Source organism: Mercenaria mercenaria, chromosome 3, assembly GCF_021730395.1.
Source record: "Mercenaria mercenaria strain notata chromosome 3, MADL_Memer_1, whole genome shotgun sequence".
NCBI lineage: Eukaryota > Metazoa > Mollusca > Bivalvia > Venerida > Veneridae > Mercenaria > Mercenaria mercenaria.
Genome location: NC_069363.1, coordinates 48284086 through 48311249, shown reverse-complemented (window position 1 = coordinate 48311249; position 27164 = coordinate 48284086). Strand labels below are relative to the sequence as shown.

Here is a 27164-nt window from a genome sequence, read left to right as displayed (position 1 = left end):
TATTAAATTTATACTGCACAAACGGAAAGATATGTAAAGAAATGCAAAAGTTGATCTAGCCGACTAATGAGGAACTAATATGTACACATGTAACAATTTTAGAAACAATTATATGTATATTTTCAATAGATGTAATAACCTAGTTTAACTTAAATCATGTTATTGCTATAACACGTGTTTACATTTTATGTTAGAAAATGACAGAACTACCTGTTCGCAAATATTGCAGATTATGCCCACAAGTCGCCGACTTAATCAAGACAAAAATGTGACATTTCTGAAAACAGGACAACGTAAGTTTATAGAATACTCGACAGAAAACAAATTTATTATAATAGTAACACTTATTATCACATTTTATTGAATTATGAAGATTTATGATCTTGCTGTCTTGAACCACATGTTCCATTTCCTCACTTTTCGTTTATTTTTTACAGACAAAATAAGGTTCTAGACTATAGCAAGAAAACTTCATTCAACGATCAATTACCCTTGCCATCATGGCAGATTACGCAACAGGACACAGCCTGGCGTTTTGTAATTGAAAAAAAGAGAATAATTTCTATACGTATTTCTATAAATATGTATTGTAGAGTTTGTAGGTTGCCTACCACTCTGAATGCAGTCTTTCTAGAAATTGGGCCTGCATGTTACTCTCGTGCATCTCTAAAACTATCTGTTTAACAGGAATGGACTTTCTATACATCCTTTATATACAATGTGTGAATATAAAAATAAAATCTTCTTATGAAATCATATCTTAAGTGCATTTTGACGTCACTTTTTATCATCAGTCAAATTAGTAAAAATTATGATAAGAAAAGTTATGATTTATTTTTGTAAAGAAAAAATGACGGACACTGAGTCTAGCACGAAACGTATTTTGAAAGAAAATGAAAGAAGACATAGTGATAAAAGTCGCCAATCTCTATCAGCCGGTCGTGGTGTATCAAAGATGAAGGCGGAGGAGAAACTGGTAGGTTTGATTTTGGTTACATTTGCATTGTGTATTAAAGATAGGACAACATCTATTGATATATTCTAAATACAGACAAGTAGATATATGCAAGTTATAAATTCAGAAGTTTTCTACACCTTAAAGCAACATGCCTCCAGATCGTTCGACAGCAAAATAATAAAATTTGTTTTTGATATCTTGAATTAAATGCTATATTTCTTAAGAAGGCTTTAAAACATAATTACTGACAAACTTTCTGTTACGGAAACACTTGGGAATTTGCTGTTTACTTTTTACGATGACAACTGAAAAGCGTTTGTCACACTTTTACTCCAGGTAAACTGTCTCGATTATCATGATTATAAGTATCTATATTTTGAAGTCATTATTCACTACTTCAGCTATAGCACTATTGGTTACGACGACGGGAAAACGTCTTTATTGCCGCGGCGGTCCGGGGTTCGATTCCCGACGCGGTCATCTTTTTTTCTTGATTTGGAACTTCTAAAATAATTTAGAAACAAAAATTCATATTCTAATGTTCATAATATGATCAAACTTCAATTTGAAAGAAAGATTATTTTTAGCCAAATCTGGAGGCATGCTGCTTTAAAAGCCCGTACATTAAACAAATGAACAATATATGATATGAGAATATCAGTTAGGAAACAAGTGTTTTATAGGATACCTTAAACCTAGAAATGGTTTCGCGCTATTACGTTAGCGACTTTTGCGGCTGATGTGTATCCGCGAAGTTTTGTAGCCGCGAACCAGCCAGCTACCATGAAAACGCGAAAGTTTGTAGTTTTCATTGTACATGATAACAATGCTGCAATTTGCCGTTTATCTTCTAAGCCGGTAATAAAACCTGATTGGCATCTGTTTGACATGATCTTTTTCATTAATTGAGATGTTTTAATAATGTAGAAATTTCTTATTATAGTATACCTATATTATACACTTATATCACAGATAAAGTAATTTAAGCAAACATGTGATACAAACAAATACATCGTCTATGGGACAATATGCAAACATTTTTTTTTTAAATAAAAATAGGTAATTATGTTAAACACTGACAATTGTAAAATATTTGTTTGAGCTTGGCTGTGTTACCGTATCAGAAATAAATGTTATTGTTTAAACATAATTGATCACAAAAAATCCGTATAGACATATTGGTCTGCTTTCTTGTACTACTATACAATGATTTGTGATTACAAACGGTATATTGTCACTCACGATCACAAAGTAGAGTAGATTGAAAATGTTTTAAGGATAAGTAACCAATTACCACGACCATTTGTTATGTGCTTAAGCTATTAAGTTTTAGCGTATTTCGCGACTGGCGTTTTCCGCGAATCTTTGTAGCCGCTAAATCGTCTGTCGTCATAAACGCGAATATAGTGTTCGCGAACGTTTCTAGGTTTACAGTATGTGCAAGAGTTATTTTTCTAAACTATCTTTTTTTTTAAGCCAATAAATCATATTCCTGTATTATAAAATCTGGACGTTGGGGCATTATGGAAATACGGTTGTTGCAATATATTACATGTTAAAGCTTTATAAAACGTTATTTTTATGGGAACATTTTAAGTGACACTGTAGACATTTTATCATCAAGCTTCACACACACACAGGGTTTTCAGAAAATTATAGTATAGAAAATTTCTTATGGAGTAGTGGAGTTATTGGTTGCCTCTAGCCAGTATTTACTTATAATGTGTTTTGCATGATTTAATTTACAACTTGAAGAAAAAATGAAAATTTATTTATGATGCATGTAATAAAAAGGTTTCGATTTTTCGCACTTCGGGATGTAGATTTCCCTGTTGACCGGCAGGCTATTCGATAAGCCTATACGGTAAGTACATTTTTAAGCATTTTGGTAGAAGAAGTTAAGTTGACTTAATGATCCAACTTAACTTTAATTTATTTCATTGTGACTCTACATGTAAGTTTATCTTAGAAAGTTAGATACATTTTCCGTTGCAGATTGATCGCAGAAGTCTTCAACGTGTTCAAGAGGACACTTCGACATATCCGAAAAATAAAACATATATACGTAAGTTTGTAAATATTTAGTTTTGGTAGTAGTTTGTAGATAATTTTTCCAGGCTGATTATTCAAATGATAAAATGAAAGTAGAAAAGAAAGCCAACTAAAAGATAAAGGCATGTGTTTGATCTTGCTTTGCTCTAAAATGGGTTTTTAGCAAATATGTCCGCATATAGCTAACAATTTAGATTTAAATGAAAGTAATCCGTTTGCTTTCTTGACTGACATGTACTTCTGACAATTGATATTTTACAATATAGAGTAGAAGTGGGTTGGGTACAGAATTTAATCCATGACAAATATTACATACTTCCCATATTAGGCAGATCTCATGCTAGACTGTCACAGACATTTTGAAGCTAATGTCAAGGCATAAATTGAACATGAATTCATTTCACGTGCATATAATTTTGTTGTTGTATTTAGATAAAGATAGTAGAATTTCTAGTTAAGTAGGTTACGACTGAAGTTGCCATTTATTTGTGGCATGGTTTACATTTCTTGTTTTATTCAAGAACATCTAAGTCATGAGTTTCGATAAAATAAACGTACATAGCTACATTAAGGATATAATTCATAGCATGGTTTTCGAGGGGTTAAATTACTTGCCAATACCAGTTATACTGAGTCAGTCAGACCAGTAGATCCGGAATTACGAGCTTTGATTGATCGAATTTATTTCCTCACGATACAGCTTTATTTATACAGAAGGAGTATTCATATAATATCTTGGACATTTTCTGTTACTGGGTAGATTGAAATATTGCTTGAGTTTCCTTGATTAGTAAAAAACAATATTTCTCTATTTGCAACTGCTCAGTAAATACTGTGACATCATATTGTTGTATTTTGTTGCAGTTAGAATGAAATTACTAAATAAGGCGACATTTTTCTCTAATTTATACAGTGTTTGTACAATATAAGATTCTACTCTCAACTTCTGGTAAGACATTCATTGGCTCATTCAACAGAATCGGCATATTTTGCGTAGATATGAAAAAAATCAGGTGGAAGAATGTAAACATAGTGGCATTCCTTGACATTTGGTATGGTCATTGCTTTAAATTTATTGTTCCGATATGTCTGGCCAATAATCGAACATGAGCGAATTCTTGTATGTATACACATACTGATTTAGCTGAAAAAGAATTGGTTAAGAATTCACTCGTATCACAACACAACATAAATGTCAAGCTGAACGTTGATATAAAAAGATCATGTTGCGACAGTTTTGATTGAAAACCTCCTCACTTGGCTGAATACGGTATAAAATTCTTTCGTATGAGGAAGCCATCCATCTGACTTATGAAAGGCCGATGCTTCTGTACAGGTGCCCTACGTACCTGCAGTAGGCTAATGCCTGAAGGGGTACCTGGGATCTTTATCTACCAATAAAATTTGAAAGCTTGTGTCAGTTTGAGGTAAAACCGAACAAAACATCGTATCATGTCTAACTATGGTAAGAATAAAATTGAAAACTTAACTCTACCCTTAACTTTATCATTTAAGGTGCTGGTATGTAACCGTGATTATATGTGGAATTTGTTTAATATGTCATTTTTTGGTGGGTTTAATGTCGCACCGACACAATTATAGGCTAAAACACTAAATAACTGGTTACTTGAAAATATATATGAAGAAATAAAGGGTAACATACTTGCAGAATATCTCCTGGTCGGTCGAATAATTCAAAAACATCTGTTTTGCTGAGAAACAGTCTTTCCAGAATGTGAAATATTTAGCAGACAACATGGTTGCAAATGGCAAATTCAAATATAAGGGAAGTAACTATGCAAGTTAGACATGGAAATCCAATGAAAGACTACATTCTTATCCGCATGCATACTTGCTTAAGTGTGTATTTTGACTTTGAAAGAGAGTTTATATAGAGTTATTCTTTTAATTAAAGAAATAAATAGGGTTCCAATCCTTTTCTCCCAAATTTGATTCACAGATTTAAAACGAAAACATTTGCAACACCGTTACATTACTTTAAAATGGAATATAAAATGGTATTAATGGTATTTCTGTGTATATTTTTATACATGCAATTTTAAGGAGTCATTGAAAACAATGTACCAGATAAGTTTAAACATTTGTAAGCTTCAGAATTCAAATTTACTCATAATTATAGGCGTATTATCAATATTCCAGAATATCGCGGTTTTATATACAGTTTCCAGCTTTTTTTTGCCCCAAGAATCATATTTTGCATACTTGGATTTTGGTAGATATTTCACTATTGACTCAGCACATGCTGTAGAACGTAAAAAAACACACACACAAAAAAAATTCTGTTCAATTTTTTTCCTTTATTTACATTTTTGAGTCTTTACTGGACTACATGGGCATGTTTATTCTGTCAAAGTTTAATTCAGATTGTTAAATAATGTGCAAACTAGAGAATAATCAAAACAATATTGGACGGACGAATGATGGACATTCAACGGTCCTAAATACTCATCATAAGAGCTTTGTGCTCTGTTGAGCAAGAAAGCTTTTTAATTTTAATTAAACGCGGTATCAAAGTCATTATTTGACGATATAATATATTAATATATATAACCTTTAAAGATTGTCATTTCATTTGTATTCTAAACAGTGCCACCTTTACGAAAACAAACACGAATGCTGCCTCAGTTACCAGCTCAGTTTTCTCAAAATTATGGTAAGTAAACGTTTGTCTGTATCTATTCTTGTTTTGACAACATTGTGCTGGGCAACGCATAAGTTGCTGTGGTTAGAGGAATGATATTATAAAATTCTGGGAAAATATCCGGCTTTGAAACTTAAAGCGACGAATAAGATGGCCTTGGTAAATAGCTTAGTAGCATTACCAAATTATGTATCCTTTCCTACGAGGGTCGTGCAAGAAGTTCTGTCATTTGGGTTCGAATTTTGTAAGTGCTATTATTTTGATATTAAACCTTCAAAGTATTCCCCTTTTACCGAAACACATTTTTGTAACCTATGTACTCAATCGCGATAAGCAGATAAGTAGTCTTCTTGTTGTATCTGTTTTAGACACTAATGAATGGCGCTGCCAAGAGATCGTCTGGAACTTATATTTCTTTCCAGAAAGCATTTTCTTACTTGGTGGAAATACAAAAATCACAGGGACCTTGGTCAGATGAATACGGTGGATCTCGCTTAACAATCTCGCACTCGTGTTAGGAGGCGATGCCAAGCATAAGATAGACCCCTGACCATCCTTTGCTTGGACGTTTCTTATTGTCAAACGTTTTCCCAGAGTTCTTTTAGAATCGTCATGTGACTGTATGACCAGATGGACAAGGCACTTGAAAGACTGGCCCACTAGAATTGAAGAAAATTGTGTACATCTTTTTCGAACTTATGGTTTTCATGGCAATACAGGTTTTTTTATCTTTTCGCTTTCATTGGTTATTATGCACCCAAGTTTTTGGCACCTGCTAGCTATAAGAAATGAACCGACTATCGCAGCCTTTGTATGTTTTCAAAAGTTCCCAGTCACATTTAAGGCGTTGTTTCATTTGCTCCTCTGTGAGCAAATAAGGTACCCACCTAGCGCAAACTTTTCACAGGTCCAAAAGCTTTTTGTCAGAATTTGTTGCACACTGCCGTCTGATATGCCAGTACAACTTGCTATATCCTTCACCGACAATCGTGCATCTTGTTCGATCACAGCTTTTACAGCAGTAATGTTTGCCTTTTTAACTGGCGTTTTAAGCCTATCAGAACGATAAATAATTTATATAAAAGCTTTAACCCACCTAAAATCTGTGCGCAATTAAATGGCCTGAGGTCCATATATACCACTTAGCTCATCAAATATTTTCTTTGAATCTTTATCAAGCCTAATGCGGCATTTCATATGGCTATGAATTTCAGACTTTTCGTCCATTTTACAATGCAAGACAAGTAAATTGGTCAGCTTATATGACTGCATGTATTTTAATTTGAAATAACTTGGTCATTTAAAAATCAGTTTACACGAATAAACGGATATCGTTAGCTTTTACACACATAATCAAGTGCAGTGAAGCTTTTTAAAATGTACCTGGAATAAAACTACGGAAGCCCATTAGTGACAGAACGTTTTGCAGGGCCCTCGAATCTGATCAGAGAAGTGAGGAAACAAATGAAACAGTTATAAATATCTTTCGATAAACTTTATTCTGTTATTTCATATAAAAACACTGATTGTTGGTGAAGATGGGAATATCCGGCTAAAGGATACATGTTTATGAGATGAGGTTACCTGTGATGAGGAATTACTGGAATGACCCGGATATTACTAATCCGGAACTACCTCTAATGATACATTTTTCTTGCATTACGTATCATACAAATAACGAAAGAAATGAAATAATCTGAAGGTTTTTCTTAGCAACTCTAATAAGATGCGTATTTAATTGAAATGCAGGAAATGAACGTCAATAAAAAGTCCTTGACGGTTCAAAGATTCGCAGCATAGATTTCAGGTTTATTTTAATCATATGTGACAAACCGTTATGTGGTTTTATATAATGACATTTCTAGCTAACTTGAACTCCTTCATGGTGAGATATAAGTATATGTGGATGACCTGGCGTCAAAAGTTTTACTTAAAGCTACAGTCACACATACGGATATGTCCGTGCGTTGAGGTACGGTGCGGATAGGATTAGTCTGTGGGTGTATAACTACGGAGAAGTACGTCTTAGTACGGGAAAAATGGTGAGAAACGGGAAACAAACAAAACAATATAGGACGCGAATAAGTACGGATAGGTACGAGGTACTACATTGAATTACGTTTTACTGCACCTTGCACCTTGCCCAGCGCACGGACGGGTCTGCGGTAAACTACGTTGAACTATGCTTAAGTACGAGCAGCCTCGGATAACAACGTTCAGCTACGGCGAGATACGTAACAGCACGGATAACTACGTTTACGTACGTTTAACTACGGATGAATAAGTTTCAGCAAAGTAGGACTAAAGTCACGCTCAAATGGCTACGGTTCGCTCAAACTTTTGTGCATGTTCAAAAGTTGGAGAAACTTGCAAGTTTGGAATAAATTTTGAATACGTTTTGACCACGTTTTGGTTCGGATTAATACGAATGACTACTCTGAGGTACGGCTCAGGTACGGATCGATACTTATTACTACGTTTCTGTCCGTAGCTAGACGTAGCTATCCGCGCCGTATGTGTGACTGGGGTATAACTATTTTCTCTGAAACTACTTGTCAGAGAGACACCAAACGTGGCCAGTAGCATCATTGCATGACCTTTTCTCAAGTTCTTTTTTAATTTGTCAGTTTGGCTTCTTTTTATTGGCTACCAAAGTTAAAATCGGAATGCATTATTCAAACATATACTTTGAATGAACGACTTTATGGATTTTATCTAACATAGCCTGTAGCATCCTTGTATGATCTTGCTTCAATCATCAAATGGTTCAGCTTAACCACTTTCGGGAGAAGCCTGATCGAAAAATAGAAAAGAAGGACTTGTCCTCATGAACTGGGTTCGGGATCTTCACCAAAGTTGTTCTGTAGCATCATAGCATGCTCGTCTTGCACTGTTATTAAATAGTTTAGCTTGGTCTTTTTTAGGGGCCGACAGTTCTAAAAATATAACAAGCTATTATTACCTGTCAACATTAATCACATGATGGATTTTCACTTAACTTTGTCTATAACATTATGTTATGGTTTCCTCTGAATTTTTTTCAGATATTTTCCCTTGGCTCCTTTGAATAACTTGAAGGACAAAAATAATGAAATAGTATATTTTTCATGTACAACTTTATTGTTTTTTGTAGCATCCCTGTAATATCCTCTCTGAGACACATCTAGAAAAAATAACGAGCGCGCGAGGGTAGTGATAGTTCTAGATAGGTATCAATACACATTAAGTAGTGTAAAAAGTCAACGTCAAAGATTCATACATATCAAAAACTAAACCACGGTCATGGCAACCATGTTTTTTCTGCTGTTAACATGACATCAACAGTACATAAAAATAATTATTGTTTTAGTTCGAACACGCAGGTTCAAATAAGTACTTTCAAATTGGTAGAATGCTTCTTGTATGTCTTTTTTACAAAATCGTTTAAGTTGTCTCCACCATTTGCGGGATTATTTTTTTATCTATTTGTATCAAGATACTTTGGACATTTTCTTTCTTGTCTAAATAGCTTGTTCGATATTAGAATAAATTATTGACCACAATCGTTTACTGACCATGGCTTACCTTTTCTATAATAATCTTGGCAAATAGTGCATATTTAGCTAAAATTGTTCACACTTCTGATTTGTACAAAATCATAGCCGCTTGTGCATGGGACGTGTTTCATGTAAAACGCAGGTAATCGATGTAGTAATTACCATTGTAATTCTCTTGTTAAAAGATAAAATTATCTCCAACGCATGGAATCTTAATTCCATCTCACGACATTTTATCTTAATCGTCCTACATCTTATTTTGAGTACGCGACATCTTACCTCGAGTGCATGACATCTTGTTTCTTTCGCGAGTTATCTTATCTCAAGCGCATGACGTATCATTTCAGTCGCATGACACCGTATCTCTAGCGTTTGATATCTTATATCTTATGATTGCACGACATCTTATCTCGAGTGCACGATATCTCATATTGATTGAATGACGTCTTATTTCGAGCGCTCAAGATAATTCAGTTTTTTTAAAAACGTAAGTCTGTGTCCTAAATATACCAACGTATCTTTTAAAATCGACATCCACAATTTAAAAAGAACGTCCAACTATAGCTAGATGTTTTATAATTCTTATACCCTTTTGTAAAACTTTCATTATTTTTACTATTAAGTTGGTATATATAAATCTTCTGTATTGGAAGGTCAGTTTCGAAAATCGCTACATTGAAATTTAAATCGGATCTCATAATACGGTGGCGGATATGTGCCATTCCATTATTTCATTAATATGCCCCACCGTACGTCGTCCCGCCAAACGTCTCCCCGCCGAATCTTGACCCATCAATCGTCGACCCGCGAAAGGCCGCCCCGTCAAACATCGCCCAGCCGAACGTCGCACCGAAAACGTTGCCCCGCCGAGCGCCGCCCTATGAAACGACGACGCGCCGAACGTCGATCCGCCGAATGTCGCCCTACCGGTAACCTCCTGCGAATGTAGCCTGCTGAATGTCTACCCGCCAAATATCGCCTTTTTGACTTCCGGAATGATTTGTTTGTTTGTTTGTTTGTTTGTTTTGTGTTTAACGCCGTTTTTCAACAGTATTTCAGTCATGTAACGGCGGGCAGTTAATCTAACCATTATTCTTGGATTCTGTACCAGTACAAACCTGTTCTCCGCAAGTAACTGCCAACTTCCCCACATGAGTCAGAAGTGGAGGATTAATGGTTTCAGACACAATGTCGTTTATAAAATAGTCACGGAGAACATACGCCCCGCCCGAGGATCGAACTCACGACCCCGCGTTCCGTAGACCAACGCTCTACCTATTGAGCTAAGCGGAATGACATGAAAGTGTTTATCAAATTGGGGATAAATATTAGCACTATGAAACGTTACCAGAGAATATTGCTAGGTCTTACCCCATCCTTTCACCCCGACCCCCAACCCAACCTTCAATTCATCAGTGAGTATACCAGGGATACTTTTAAAATTGCATACATAAAGATACATACAGAGCTATATGAGTCCGTCTATCTCATTTTTGTCTAAGTTATAACTTTATTGTACCTTTGGACAATACCGTATGCTTGCCTCAGTGAGGTGGATTATTGTGAGCCAGCATCAGATCCGTATATGAAAGGTCAATGATACATTTGGCAAAGAGGGTAGGGCATGGGTCATGTCAGATAATATCTGAGCAGTTATTTTAACTCTCGTAGAGAAACCACTTAATATTTCCTTAGTCGTACAGCTCGTGCCATACAAAGCCTGGGTCCTAAAATCAAGAGGGGAAACTTTTGCAGGGCGACATTTGGCAGGGCCGATTTGGCGGGGTGACATTCAGCGGGACAACTTTTAGTGGGGCGACGTTCGACGTTGCGTGGTTTGCGAAACAACATTCGACAGGGCGACATTTGAATTGGTCATTGAAATAATAACTTGCTCACAAAACTTTAACCAATGTGTGACAATGACGACGACGACTGTGACGGCGACGCATACGCCTGAGTGCTCTCACCCGTCTTCGAATGTCTGAGTTAAAAGCAGGCACCATATCCCAGGGGTTTTAAACAAAACCCAAAACTATAAAAGCGTAAATATTGAAAATACCAAAGGTGAAATGCTTAAGCTAAGCTGAAAATCTTAAACGTATCATAACACAACATAAATGTCGAGCTGGACATTGATATGAGAAGATCTGATTGAAAACCTCCTCATTTGGCAGCATACGGTGCTAAATTCTTTCGTATGAGGAAGTCATTCATCTGACTTATGAAAGGCCGATGGTTCTGTCCAGGTGCTCTACGTTCCTGCAGTAATGCCTGAAGGGGTACCTGGGATCTACCAACAAAATTTGAAAGCTTGTGGCAGTTTGATGTAAAACCCAACAAAACATTGTATCCCTGTCTAACTATGATAAGAATCAAATTGAGAAATTACCACTACCATTACTTTTGATCATTTAAGGTGCTTATATGTAACCGTGATTATATATTTTTAATTTGTTTGATATGTCGTTTTTTTGCTGGGTTTAACATCGCACCGACATAATATAGGTCATATGGCGACTTTCCAGCTTCTGTTGTGGAGGAAGACCCAATGTGCGCCTCTGTCCTTTATTTTACCACAAGCGGGCACCTGGGTAGAACCAACGACCTTCCGTAAGCCCACTGGATGGCTTCCTCACATGAAGAAATCAACGTCCCGGGTGAGGCTCGAACCAACATCGCTGAAGGGCAAGTAATTTGAAGTCAGCTACCTTGGCCAACCAGTCACGGAGGCCCCTTGATGTGTCATGACTATTGATATACTCCGGCTTTATCCATAGTCAACATGGTCAAGAACAGATGGCCATGATCATTCTGTAAAAGTTTAATTCAGATTGCTAAGAAATGTGGAAATTAGAGAATAATTAAAACAATATTAGACGGACGCGTGATGGACGTTCAACGGTCCTTAATGCTAATCATAAGAGCTGTGTGCTTTCTTGAATGAAAAAGCTTTTTAATTTAAACAACCGCGGTATCAAAGTCATTACCTGACGATATATCAATGTATATAACCTTTAAAGATTGTCATTTCATTTGTATTCTAAACAGTGTCACCTTTACGAAAACAAAAGCGAATGCTGCCTCAGTTTCCTCAAAATTATGGTAAGTAAACGTTTGTCTGTATCTATTCTTATTTTGACAACATCATACAGGTCAACGAATAAGTTACTGTGGCTACAGGAATGATATTATAAAATTCTGAGAAAATATCCGGCTTTGAAACTATGTTCAATCTTTATACAAGCACGACACATTGTATTTATTTTGAATAAAGCGGCGAAAAAGATGACCTTTTTAAATAGCTTAATAGCATTACCAAATTAAGTATCGTTTCCTACGAGGATCCTGCAAAAAGTTTTGTCACTGGATTGGTATTTGTTAAGTGCTTCGTTTTATCAGAATTATTTTGATTACAAACCTTCAGAGTATTTCCCCTTTCCCGCAACACATTTTTGTAACCTTTTTACTCAATCGCGAAAAGCAGATAAGTAATCGTCTTGTGATATCTGTTTGAGACACATAAATGGCGCTGCCGAGAGAACGTCTGGACTTATATTTCTTTCGAGAAAGCATTTTCTTAAGCCTTGGAAATACAAAAGTCACAGTGACTCAGGTCAGGTGAATAAGGCGGATGATTTACAACTTCCACCTTTTCAGAGTAAAAAGGACATAACAACATCGCACTCGTAAGAGGGGGCGTTGCTGTGTATAAGATAGACTCCTGATCAACCTTTACTTGGACGTTTCTTATTGACAAGATCTTTTCTTTCTTCAGTACTTAGTTCTTTTAGAATCGTCTAGTGACTGTATGACCAGATGGACAAGGCACTTGAACTATTAGCCCACTAGAATTGAAGTAAATTGTATACATCTGTTTCAAACTTACGGTTCTCTTGGCAATACAAGGGCGTTTTTGATCTTTTCGCTTCCATTGGTTATTATCAGCCCTTCTCTGTGGCTAAAACATGTGCACCCAGGTTTCGGCACCTGGTAGCTATTAGAAATAAACCGATTATCACAGCCTTTGTATGTTTCCAAAAAAATGTTACCGGGCACATTTAAGACGCTTCATCTTTTGCTCCTCAGTGAGCAAGTGAGCAAATGAGGTACCAACCTAGCGCAAAACTTTCTCAGTTCCAAAAGCGTTTTTTAAAAAATAGTTTGCCTTCTGATATACCAGGGGTTTTAAGCCTACCAGAACGGGTATCATCTTCAACAGATAATTTCCATGCTCTAAACGCTTTAACCCACCTAAACACTGTGCGTATTGAAACGGCCTTAGCTCCATATATACTACAAACTTATAAAATATCTGCTTTGAATCTAGCCTAATGCGGCTTTAATATATGATACGAATTCATTTTACAATGTCACAAGTAAACTGGTCAGTTTATATGACTGCATGTATTTCAATATGAAATAACTCATTTGAAAATTAATTTGCACGAAATAAACGGATATCGTTAGCTGTTGGACACACCATTCATGTGCAGTAATAATAATATCTTGCATGTCGTATACATGCCTGCATTTCATTCTGGCAGATTATTTTTCTTGCATACCATATTTTACAAATAATAGGTAGATATATTTACGTAGCAGTCTTTCTTATAGTAGAGAATGAACACAAAGCGCGGGAAATTAACGTCCGTAAGCAGGAGTGACGTCATGATGTTTTGCGTTACGCGCAATAACAAAGTTCCACTTTAGTTTTATCGTTTGTAGCGTAACGTTATGTTCTTACGGTAAACTAACGTATTTTGAATCGAGAAATATACTATAAGGAACGGAGAGAAACTATCAAGGTACCTGCTTTTTTCGTATTTTACATAAACAATATATTATCAGTGCATGAACCACTAGTTGTCATTAACAGCACGAGAGTCATCTGGCATGGGGGTGCCAGATGGGTTTTGCCGGCATGGGTAAAATCACCGGAAACGCCAGTCCGGTGTGCAAGAAAGCGTTTTAAAAAAAATGTACATGGGATAAAACTACGGAAACACATTAGTGACAGAACTTTTTGCAGGACCCTCGTATCTGATCTGATCAGAGAAGTGAGGAAACAAATGAATCAGTTATAAATATCTTTCGTTAAACTTAATGTTGTTGTTTCATATAAGAACATTTTACTGACTGCTGGTGATGATGGGAATATCCGGTAAAGGATATATGTTGAGGCGGCGAGGTGACATTCCGAATTACTGGAAAGAGCCGGATATTACTTATCCGGAACTACTTCCAATGATACATTTTTTGCTTGTATTACATATTACGAAAGAAATGAAATAATATGAATGTTTTCTTAACAACTCTAACAAGATGCGCATTTAATTGAAGTGCAGGAAATGAACGTCAATTAAAAGGACCTGAAGTTTCGAAGATTCGCAACATAGAGTTCCGTTTTATTTTTTGATCTATAATGAATCGTTATGCGGTTTTATATAATTACATTTCTAGCTAACTTGAACTCCTTCAGGGTGAGCTATTAGTATATGTGGATGTCCGGCGTCCGCCGTCCTGCATCAACAGTTTCACTTAAACATCTTGTCTGAAATGACTTGTCAGAGAGACACCAAACGTGGCCGGTAGCATTATTGCATAACCTTTCTCAAGCTTGTTCAATGAGTCAGCGTGGCCTCTTTTACTGGCTACCAAAGTTAAAACCGTAATGCATTATTTAAACATATACTTTGAATGAACGACTTTGTGGATTATTATTAAACATGGCCTGTAGCATCCTTGTAAGATCTTGCTTCAATCATCAAATGGTTCAGCATAACCGCTTTTGGAGGAAGCCTGATCTGAAAATGAAAAAGGACTTGTCCTCATGAACCGGATTCTAGATCTTCACCAAGCTTGTTCTGTAGCATTATAGCATACTCTTCTTGCACTTTTATCAAATGGTTTAGCTTGGTCTATTTAAGGGGCCGACAGTTCTTAAAATATAACAAGCTATAATTACCTGTCAACATTATTCACATGATGGATCTTCACTAAACTTTGTCTGTAACATTATTTTATGGTTTCCTCTGAATTTTGTTCAGATATTTCCCCTTGGCTCCTTTGAAGAACTTGAAGGTCAAAAATAAAGTAAAGGTATATGTTTCATGAACAACTTTACTGATTTTCTGTAGCATCCCAGTAATGTCCTCTCCGAGACATATTATATCGTGCACTCTAGATAAGGTAACGAGCGCGCGATATATGTTTTAAAAAAGGGTAGTGATGGTTCTAGATAGGTACATATTGAAGCAAACCACGGTCACGTCTTCATTAATTAAGTAGTGTGAAAAGTTATAGTAAAAGATTCAGGAAGACTCATATGTCGTTCATTATTAAGACAATACATATCTAAAACTAAACCACGGTCATGGCAACCATGCTTTTTATGCTGTTAACATGACATCAATAGTACATAAAAACTAAACTCGAACACACAGTGTAAAATAAGTACTTTGGCAGACTCTTTCTTGTATGTCTTTCTTACAAAATCAATTAAGTTGTCTCCACCACTTGTGGGGTTACTAGCTTTCTCTAATTTGCCATTTCTAAGCGTGTTCCTGAGTATTATACCGTTTTTTTCAAGAACTGCATCGCAATAACATACAAGTATGAAATAACAACAATAAGCGGACAAGGTAAATAAAGTAATTAATATTTATAAGCAATTATGTTCCATCGAAAGCAATTATAAAATTATTAAAGCTAATGAAATCAATATGAGATCAATTTACAATGTAATTTCTATTGAGAACTTTACAATACCATACAACTTATATTAGTAAACAAACTCATTAATGGAAAACTTAAGGGATAAAACATTCCCCTGTTACAAAATGTGCTAGGGTAGTAAATATCAACAACATCCAAACATAAACAAAATGATTAATTCCTGTACGAAATTTTACAGCTGTAAAAGACCTGTATTTTTGTTAAAATTACAGTCATGATTATCGGAATTTTACACCTGTAGATTTTATATAACAACATTAATTTTACAGCTGTACATTTCAATTTACAGCTGGTAAAACGACTGTAACAGGTCGAAGTATGTAACTGAGATACAGTTGTAAGAAAATGTTACAGTTGTAAAAATGAAAAAGTAACAGCTGTAAAAGTTACAGCTGTAGAAATATAACAGGCGTTGAAAAAGTGTACATTATTTTAAGGGACGAAATCAGAACAAAACGTTTTAGGATGAGTTGTAATTCTCTAGAAAGGGTAGCAATTACTACATAAATGGCAAAAATAATGATCTAGTAAGTAAAAAAAAAATATGAAATATGTTTCTAGTATAGCAATTGCAAAGTTAAAGAGTAGAATACAAAGTAGGAACTATGCATCATATCTTGTTTATGAAACTTTCTGTGTCATGAAAATATATGACAATTTTGTATTTTTTTCCTTTAAACCTATCAGTTTCAAATAAAGAGTAAATTGTTAATGCATGTGCTTACACATGTCCTTTTACTACTGTATTAGATAATTAAACATTTGCACTTACTCCATAATGGCTAAAATTCCAATATTTTAGATGATGTGGTGTCTCTGTGGATTTCAGTTATATCCCGCCAAAATGCATTAAAGATGGCTGACAATACTCATGTTTCCCTCCAAAAAAGTTACAGCTGTAATTCTGAGACATGACTATTTTACAGCAGTAACTTTCAACTAAAATTTTTACAGCTGTATTTTTAAGACCTGCAATTATTTTACACCTGTAAATTTCAACTGTATTTCTGGTAAGTCTCCACTTATAGGTCTTTTACAGCTGTAATTTTAAAAAACAGTTCTTTTACAGACGTTTCACAGCTGTAAAACAGGTCCTATTTTTTACAGGTATTTCTAAGAATCATTTGAATTCTCTACCCAAATCAAATAACAGATAAAATAAACACAATGAACTTTTTCTTGAATACGGAAGTGGTATAGTAAAACCATTCGTTTCGAAGTTTTGTAAAGAATGCAGCTAAATAAAACGACTACACTATTGTAACGCAGACATAGAATGATTTAGTGTTAATCATTGAGATGTTTTATTTAGATAAACATTAACAGTTTTTCAGTTTCCAAATGATTGTGTTTATTTATTGGAAACCTGTTTTGTACTGAGAAGTTTTGAAAGTCTTATGTTGATGTGCTTAGTATTGTGAAAGCCATCTTATTTATTCATTTTGCTAGCTTTGTCGCACCGACACTATTGTAGGTCATATGGCGACTTTCCAGTTGTGATGGTGGAGGAAGACCCCAGGTGCCCCTCCGTGCATTATTTCATCACGAGTGGGAACCTGGGCAGAACCTCCGATCTTCCGTAAGCTTACTCACATGAACAACTCAACGCCCCAAGTGAGGCTCGAACCCACGTCAATGAGGAGCAAGTGATTTGAAGTCAGTGACCTCACCCTATATATATAGGCTATAAGTATGTTTAATCAAATCGTATAAATGTATATGTTATTTGTATTTGTTTCCTTTGCAAATAATTCGATGAAACACGTTTCTTTTTTCAGAGTTGTCAGAATACTTACAAAAGTATTATGAAGATTCGGCACATTTTAAAAACTATCGCTATCATAGTTTAGACAACAACTGCCATTTTTGTTTTGCTTTGGTTCCCACTTTACAAGTTGTTGGTTGTGACGACAATAAAGAACCGACTAGTCATATCAAAAAAGCATTATCGACTGAATGCCAGCATAGACCAAAATGTTTGAAATCATGTGAAAGTCGCATGACTTATCAATCTCTTCTTTTACTGACAAATGAAACGGCTATTCCAGGTAACTATCTTGTTCACATATGGCTCCAAAGCATACCTAGCAGTGCCATAAAACTAGGGTATGAACACTTTCGTGCTTGAAAACAGACCATCACAGTGATCAAAGGCAAACATGACAGTCCGAGAAAACTAGGATTTGAACACTCCAGGACTTATACACAAACAGATAATCATAATTTCATGTCCCAGTTTAAAGGAGTTTTCCTTTTAGAAATAACTGAAGAAGATGATGTAAGTGATTTGAAAAAACTTATGACCAAATCGTTTCAAATGAAAGAGAATTATTATTTACAAAATATATTGATTGTATTTGAATGCAAGCATGAAGATCCTAAGAGGCTAAGGGCATTATACGAAACCGTGAACACGTCAAACTTATCGCAGAGCACATTTATAATCATTACAAGCATCGATAGGTCAAGGGTAGCAGCATTAGAACTAAATGCAGAGCAGACACTCATAGCTGACGGGATAGATTCTGTTATTGTAAGTTCTATTGATATCGATTCAACTACCAGTGATGACGAAGACGAGTTAAGTAGACAATTCAATCAGTTAGTCGCAAAGAGAAAAGGCAGTTTATGGGAGAAATACCCTATAAAAAACGTTTGTTTGGAAAATTTGAAGCACAGTGGTGTCATACGTCTTCCAGACGAAATTAGATCAATACATTTGCGCGACTGTGATCCTACCATTCATTTAGTACACAACGCAACAATATTGGATGTTTCATGCCAAAATCCTTTGTTTTACGATACATTCAATCCGATAACTATATTTTCGTCCACATTGACAATTGTTTCATTAGGGTTTTCTGCAAATAGTCATATCTTTAATAGGAGTTTATATAAAAAATTTGCCAATGGACTCTCGCAAAATGCCCAAATATCATCATTACTTTTGCGCAATATGAAAGTTGGAAAAAAAGTTTTTACTGTCAAACTTGAAAAGCAAGAGATTGAACAAATGAAAATATCTATGAAAACAAACGAAGATTATCGACGACATGGTGCTCGTATTTTAGGTCCAAAATTGGAGATACAGACGTTTGACAGAGAGGACTTTAATGCTGAGTTAGAACGACACGACTCATTTGCAGCATATGTAATTTTAGATCTGATATGTTACGATCTTGTGAAGACGCACAATGCCATATCAGAAAGTTACCCAGCGAAACAAAATAATACAAATGAGATATATCTGGTTTGTTTTATGAAGAGGTACATTGATATGGACTCTTTTAAAGGATTCAGTCTTGTAAAAAGGGATTACTGTTTTGTCAGTAAGGAATCACTCAAGGCGGAAAATTCATTTAACAGAGATGAGCCATCTTTTCTGAAAACAGCTGACAAAGAATTCATTGCAATAAATGAAACCGTCTCATATCATGCGGACCATTTAATGGACACTCATAAAAATTTGGAGGCTGTGAAGGTCAGTTTTGTCAGGTCCTCCAAAGGTCAGTTTGAACATCCACACCCATGTATTGTTTTATATTGCAAGGTGAAAGGTTACATACCTTTTGGGGAAAAGTGTTTTCCAAAACAGTTGGCCCATCCGTTTATAGACAAATCATATGAAACAGACATTCGTGAAGGTTTCTTCACACCTTGTCCATATCTAACAAGCCGTAGTACAGAATGGAATAAAGAACTTGCATTCGGTTGCAGTGTTGGTGAAATGAACACCAACATAGCAGCAACACTTGGACCATTGGTCAACATAAAAGAAACAGGTGAGACTTGTTTTCTAACAGTTCGTCATTTATTCCAACCACTACCACCGCTTAGAAACGACAGCCAGATTGTGGGAGTTAAGGTTGTTCAACCAGCTGATATACATTTGCCACCACGTTCCGGTGTGATGCAAGATAGGTTATGTGGAGAAGTTTTGAGCAGTCACATAGGAGGACAAATTGATGCAGCTTTGGTGAAAATATGCCAAGAAAGAATACCCAGTAGAGGACACTTTGTTAACATTACGAAAGAAGATTTAAATTTTGCAGGTAAAGTAATAAATACTGTAAAGAGAGTACTATTAGAATTTTTTCACTTCTTATTTTCAATAATTTGCAGTGGTTTATAGATTTACGTTGGGTTGGTTTAGGTGAAGAACAATACAGTAATGTTCTGAGATTAGCCAATATAAACTTTAGTGAGAATTTAAAGTACATATTTCGTAACAAGGAATTTACAATATACTTCCGTTCTTAAATATGAATGAAATCAGGCTTTTCATTTGATATATATATATAATTTTCAAAATAATAATGACCGCATGTCAATTAGAGTGGCGTTGATAGCACGCAATTTCTAATTTTTGTTGAAAGCATTGACCAATATAAAGTTTGTCTGTGTACATATGACATAAAAGCAGTTCTGTTAGTGAATACTAGATTGTAAACACTCTTCTTGAATTGTAGATATCAATTTGTTAAACATTTACGAAAATATACTAAAAGAAATTACAGTAATCTGTAGATATGCATTCTTTTATAGATCCATGAACTAAACCATTTTGATTTGTCATCATGCTATCTTCCAGAGTAGCCAAAACTAAACCTAACCCTAACCTCTAACTCTTCTGGCCAGAAGGGTTTAGAGTGGCCAGAAGGGTTAGGGGTTAGGGTTAGGGTTAGTTCTGGCTATTCTGGCTGCTCTGAGTTCATGCACGTGCTACCTTCACCGGACAAGACTTACTTGAAATTAGCCGCTTATTTGATGCATCATTATTCTCACAGTCACTACTAGTCAGTGTAAATTACCGATAAAGAAGAAACCGTTTGCTTACTATGATACCCTACCCAAAACAAAGCTCATAAATGCGAAAACTTTTCCAGAAAGACTTACATTCATTTCAATGACAAATACGTCATGCCCTCAGAATTAAATATTCGCTATTTTAATTTCTATCAATAGTTTCGAATATTTAGTCAGAAAGTTTATATTAAATCGTTATTTCATAACATATATATAAAGACTAATTTTATGATGATGCATTTAACCATTTTTTATTATATGCAAAATGCAGTATACGGACGATTGATGTCGGGTGTATTCTTCAACCCACAACAGTATGTTGAATTCTTTCTTCCAGGTCTTTCACTCACGGACCTACCTACATATGACGATGGGGATTACATGGATGCAAAAACATTAACAGTACAAAATAATGCAACCAGACGAATCATCAAAATAGGAAATGTAACTTCTCTAACAAAAGGGACGTTGTCAACAACCGACGGGGTTGTCAGGGAAACAATGGAATACACAACATTGGAAACACTTTATAACGGAAGTAGACAAAAGTATGTTGTGAAAAATCAACTTTTGGTAGATTCTTATGTTAATAAAATATTTTGTCAGGCAGGAGACTCGGGTTCTGCAGTGTTTCTTGCGGATGATGACAACCGTTTATATTGCATTGGTATGGTTATAGGGATGCTGGCAAATGACTGCTCGGCAGTTGTTACACCAATTATGAATATTTTAGATATTCTTGGGCATAAGTTAGGCAAAACGCTGGAACTTAAAAAGTTTGAGTTTGATCAAATGGATGAACAGTAGAAATTCCGTGCCATGGATTTTGTAACGGAATAAAAGGCTGTAATATAGGATAGGTTACAGCTACTTAATAGATAAACAATTTTGCCTGAGGTTGCTTGGCAATATAACTTTTACAAGAGGCTTATAGGATGAGGGCAACGTCTCTTAATATTGTCTCTGATATCGATGGGCAACATTTTACATCCTTGAAATAACTGTACTATTACTGGACGAAAAATATAACACTAAACTGAGATAACAACTTATTAAGCTATTTAGGTAGTTCTGCAGAAAGTAACAGCGTATCGTCATTTATCGGGACAACGCTGAATAGAACCTGGTCTCGGCATACTGAAATCAAAATTATTTCACGAATTAATGGCAACCCGTGTGTGTTAGGTAATATAAAACAACATTAATATCTTTCTAAATATGAAATATCATGTGAAATATGTTGACATGTAGAAAGGTAAATCAAAGCCTTGAAATGCGCGGACCTCTCTAATTACGAACAAGTATGTAATTAACAAGCACATGAATTACATCAACCATATTATAGCCCATGTGTTTATTCACGATGGTGAAATCTACATGGCAGAAAACATTTAATTCGTGACAATGTCATTAGAATTGTGAGTTTCCCATATACTTCCAATATGAAAATTTGCATGAGGTCCCAATGTTTCAAATTAGAAAAAAATTTCCAACGTGCAGAACTACCTAAGTCTAATAAGTACAGTGCTAAACAGTACAAGCTAACCAAAATTTCAGATAGATAGATCAGAATTTGATAAAAATAACCTTAGCATGAGTGTATAACGTATATCAATTATGACGTCAAATTTCCGCATGACGTCCGGTTCATTACTCCTCGGGTAAATCAAGTCGTAAAATATTTTATTGAGCATGTCAGAATGAAAACAATCAAGGCCTTCTTGTGATTAATTGTCTAATTTACAACGGTTCATTGTACAGATGCTTCAGTATTTAAACACTCGGGCTAACGCCCTAGTGATTCAATTCCTACGCATCTGAACTCAGAATCGTGGTAAATTAGACGACAAATCACTCGAAGGCCTTGACTATTCGTTGATTATACATATAATTCAATAAGTTATAGAATTCGTTGTATTACATCTCTTGTATACAATAATATTAAAAGGCATATAAATAAAAGATAAATTGCAACGTGTTCATTTTATTTCACACACATTTGGGCTCAAGACTCCACCCCTACCATACACTAACCCTCGTCCACTTCTGCCAACTGCCAGTATCTTTTAACATAATAACACGTACTGAGTAAAGGTGACGAACATAAACGGGTTTTATTGCAATTTCAGCATGTTTTAAAAATGCACGTTTTTACCATTAATAATCTTAAATAGAAAGATGGGTATCTTTGAAAATTGACACTATGAAACAACAGTCGATAGCACTTACCTTTGAATTCGTGGTATCAGTTGACGGGTCTGCTTCCATTGTTTCAAATGACACCAGTTCTGACAACTGACATTCGAGTGTCGGCGAGGAATCAATAACTATCATAAATCGATCAATTTTACTTGTACATGGAATACTTCATTGCGAATTTATCACTGCTTTGCACGCATATCCTGAAATCCCAAAAATAAGCCGCGGCTTATTTTAAATTTTCGTAAGGATTCATACTTGACATACCTGTTTTGTTACAATTTCTATGAATAATTTACACAATACTTAATAAAACCCGCATTGTGCTGTCAATTTATATGTCCTACAAGATCATTGATACTTTTTTCAGAAACAAAAAAGTTGATGGCTCATTTTTGAGTGCGGAAAATTCGGCTAATTTATGGTAGTGAAATGGTGGCTTATTTTCGAGACCGGCTTATTTTCAAAACCGGCCTATTTTCGGGATTTCAGGGTATCGTAGTCGGGTACCAAAAATTGGACTTTTATCATAGGACATGATAATCCGATTAAATATAGGCGTTAGCGTATCCATTTTGGTAACCGGTTATTAACACGCACGACTCAACGCGAGAGGTTAAACGCAAGTAAGTGTTCCCAGCGTCAGTTTCACAGATGCCTATCTTTCCTATAAGAAAGCAATGATGTAAACAAGAGTTTTTAACACATGCTGAAGTCGTAACAAACAGTTGTCACCTATGCTCGCTACTGCAATTCAAATGCGCATTTATAATCTTGATATTAAAAGGTTGGCCGTCCTCATCAAACTCATTATTTTCATCACAGAGTGCCGTGTAGTAAAGTAAAGTAAATGTTTATTTATTAACGTGACATGTGCAATTTACAAATAAACAATACAATTTTCATATAACAAATTATTTGCACCCGGCCCTGTGGGCCTATAAGTCACCTCATATTTTAACAGATATAAAAATGTAGTGTGAACAGAGTTATCAATACATTTGTAGCAACTACAGTTTGACGCAGTCTTATCATGTTATAATAATAAACAAGTGAATGAAGTATTGCCATGCAATACAAAGTCCCCTACTGGAAGGCACCTTATTGTTTCTCCTGCAGTATATCATAATGAATTGATATATGTCAATGATGTAAACAATATTGTACTATATATACAATATGTTATAACAAAACACTTGCATACATAAAAACCTATAGCTGCTTTCATATGGAATTATTTTGGCGGATTGTGAAAAAGTTATCATATAAGATATCTATAGTAACAACAAAGGGAAATTAATAAAAAAAATTATTAAAAAAAATATATTACAAGTCCACACAAAACTCTTTACTAGGTAGAGATAGGTCAAAATAAATCTAAAATGTCAATGTAACATGCATGTTGTACCACAGAAAACTGGTCTCGATTTTTCCCTACGGCCAGTAATAAAAAAGTAACAATATAATCTATTTATAGTAACAACAAAGGGAGGTAATTCTTAAAAAAGGGTGCCTCATGGCAATGAACATTTGTGCCAAGTTACATCAAAATCCCTCCAATGCTCTGGACAGTCATTCTTAAATTTAACCTTTGACCTCTAAGTATGACCTTGACCTTAAACCTAGAGACCTGGTTCGTGCGCATGACAATCCGTCTCATAGTGGTGAACATTTGTGCCATGTTTCATCAAAATCCCTCAATGCATGAAGAAGAAATGCTCCTGACAAAGTCATTTTTGTATCTGACCTTTGGTCTCTAAATGTGACCTTGACCTTAGACTTAGGGCCCGGGTTTTGCACATGACATGTTGTCTCGTCCAGAGAAATATTTGTTCCAACTGATATTTAAATCCTCCTTGCATGACAAAGTTATAGACCGGAAAGGAAAAAACTCCTATTGACCTTTGATCTCAAAGTGTGACCTTGACCTTTAAGCCATGGTTCTGGGTATTGCGCATGACATGTCGTCTCATCATGGGGAACATTTGTGCCAAGTAATATTAAAATCCCTTCATGGATGGCAGAGTTATGGACAGGACAGGAAAAAGGCCCTGTTGACATTTGACCTCCAATTGTGACCTTGACCTTTGAGCTAGGGGTCTGGGTCTTGCGCATGACATGTCGTTTCCTCATGGAGAACATTTGTGCCTATTGATATTAAAATCCCTTAATGAATGACAGAGTTATGAACCGGACACGAAGCAGACCCTGTTCATGCCATGTTAACATTTGACTGCTAAGTGTGACCTTGACCTTTGAGCTAGGGGTCTGAAAGTTGGGCATGTCATTAACTTCAATAACCAATTGTGACATTGACCTTTGAGGTAGGGGTCCGGGTCTTGCGCATGTCACGTCATCTCATCATGGGGAACATTTGTGCCAAGTAATATTAAAATCCCTTCATGGATGACAGAGTTATGGACCGGACAAGAAATTGTGGACGGACGGACGGAAGGACGGACGGAATGACAGAATGACGGAAAAGCGCATTCCTATAGTCCCCGAAACTGGTTTTCAACCAGTAGGGGACCAATAAAAACAATTCAAAGTGTAACGAGAACATCTTTCGTCATACACATAAAAGAAATGTTTCACATTTAATACACAAAAATAGAACACGAATTTTCAGTGGAACAGACAATTTTTACGCTTAAAATATGCATCCACTAGGAACTTAGCTAATCTTCTTGGGTAAATGTTCACAAGATATACAAGTTTCTCAGAGTCGCTCATACTTATGTAAATATCCCCTAAAGCAATGTCATTAAAGTGTTGCAACCTTAAATTGTTGTAAAAGGTACAGTTGATAACAAAGTGGATTTCCGTGTAAATATCTGATTTCGAATGAGCTTGGTCACTCTTTTATTTTAACTGCAGTGAAAATAATTATTTTTGATGACAACAAACCACATACGACACCAAACGTGATAAATATCATCTACTGTCTTCTATATCTGAGAAAATTCCAGCTAAGCAGATATCCGTCATAATCTGAAAGATTCTTTCAATGGTTTATGTGCAGAAGGGAATATTCGACTCGAAGCTGAATCGAGATTCTGCCAAGTGACTTCGAAAACAATTACCCGAGAGCCGGGTATTCCCATACGCTTCTACATGATTGTATTAAAATCGGTTTTCTTGCTTATCATATTCTACAAGTAATAGTAATAGTAAAATAGTATAAATGAAATCAAACAAATGACATTCGTTTTATCAATATTATCTTATTCTCGCATATCTGATAGAAGTTTCCAGTGTTTTCATCGGTATTTGAAAGCTCCGTCTTACACCCAGGGTGTAAGATGACTCTCGCGCTGTAAATGACGTATAACGAACTACATAGCGGACGATATATGTAGTGGATTTGTGCAGTAATAATTGTTTTTACATAAAACTGGATGAAAATGAAATATTGACATTTCATCTGTGTTCTTAAAACATATTTCTCTAGTCAAAAAATGTTATTTTATGAAAAATATAAATGTTTTACTATAGATAAAAACTGAAATCCGGAACCATTACGTTTTGTTATTTGTAACGTCATGACGTATTTCCTGTTTACGGACGTAAAGCACCCACATATTGTTTAATACTCTTATGTAAGAAAAAAGTTCAGTAAGTAATGTCGCATTGTCGTGGGTCGTGTCGCTTGTGTTGTATTGTCTCGCGTCGTGTCGCGCGTCTTGAATTAACCTAAAACTTGATGTACGGCACAAGACACGAGTTAAAACACGATTCTCTCGACGCGACACACGACACGACACGAAAAATGTGATGACGTAGTAAAAACAACTGGTTTAAGTCTTTTTAAAGAAATTATTGAACATGATATGTTTCCTTCTTTGTTTGGGGCGTTTGACTTAATTATTTCTAAACTATTCTTCACAACATGTAAGAAAATATATGTGGGATGCAGAAATATATCATGTATAAGGAAAGAATAAATGAAAAAGCTGAAAAAAACACATTCCAAAGCTAAATAGGTGATTGGATTCTGCAAATGAAATATGCGGTGGATGTCATTGCTACGAACGTTGCTACAAATTCCCTGTTTATCTGTACGAGTCAGAAGACGAACAACTGGGAAACTTTAATATAGTTGAAAGTATAGCGTGTATTTCATCCATCCTATATATTTCACTTATTTTTGTTGCTAAAGCCGTGATAATATTAAGTATTGTTGTTTTAACAAAATACATTGAACTTAAAAATC

The 27164-nt window shown here is 35.4% G+C and overlaps 2 protein-coding genes across 6 annotated transcripts in view; both read left to right on the top strand.

Moving 5' to 3' along the window:
* The window catches only part of LOC123524831 (uncharacterized), a 31933-nt gene extending 13859 nt beyond the window's left edge, over nt 1-18074 (top strand). For 4 of the 5 annotated variants that reach the window (XM_045303340.2, XM_045303339.2, XM_045303338.2 and 1 more), the window contains exons 11-16: nt 230-293; nt 846-976; nt 2954-3023; nt 5619-5684; nt 12260-12313; nt 17725-18074. In XM_045303340.2, coding sequence (XP_045159275.2) covers nt 230-293; nt 846-976; nt 2954-3023; nt 5619-5684; nt 12260-12313; nt 17725-18074 — 735 coding nt within the window. The remainder of the gene's footprint in view (nt 1-229; nt 294-845; nt 977-2953; nt 3024-5618; nt 5685-12259; nt 12314-17724) is intronic. The other variant, XM_045303341.2, reaches the window with a different exon arrangement.
* A 99-nt stretch (nt 18075-18173) lies between these two features.
* Nucleotides 18174-22726, top strand: LOC128555606 (uncharacterized). The gene is made up of 2 exons (XM_053538408.1): nt 18174-19998; nt 21090-22726. The coding sequence occupies exons 1-2, from the start codon at nt 18174-18176 to the stop codon at nt 21557-21559; spliced, it is 2295 nt and encodes a 764-aa protein (XP_053394383.1). The 3' UTR covers nt 21560-22726.
* The last annotated feature ends 4438 nt before the right edge of the window (nt 22727-27164 follow it).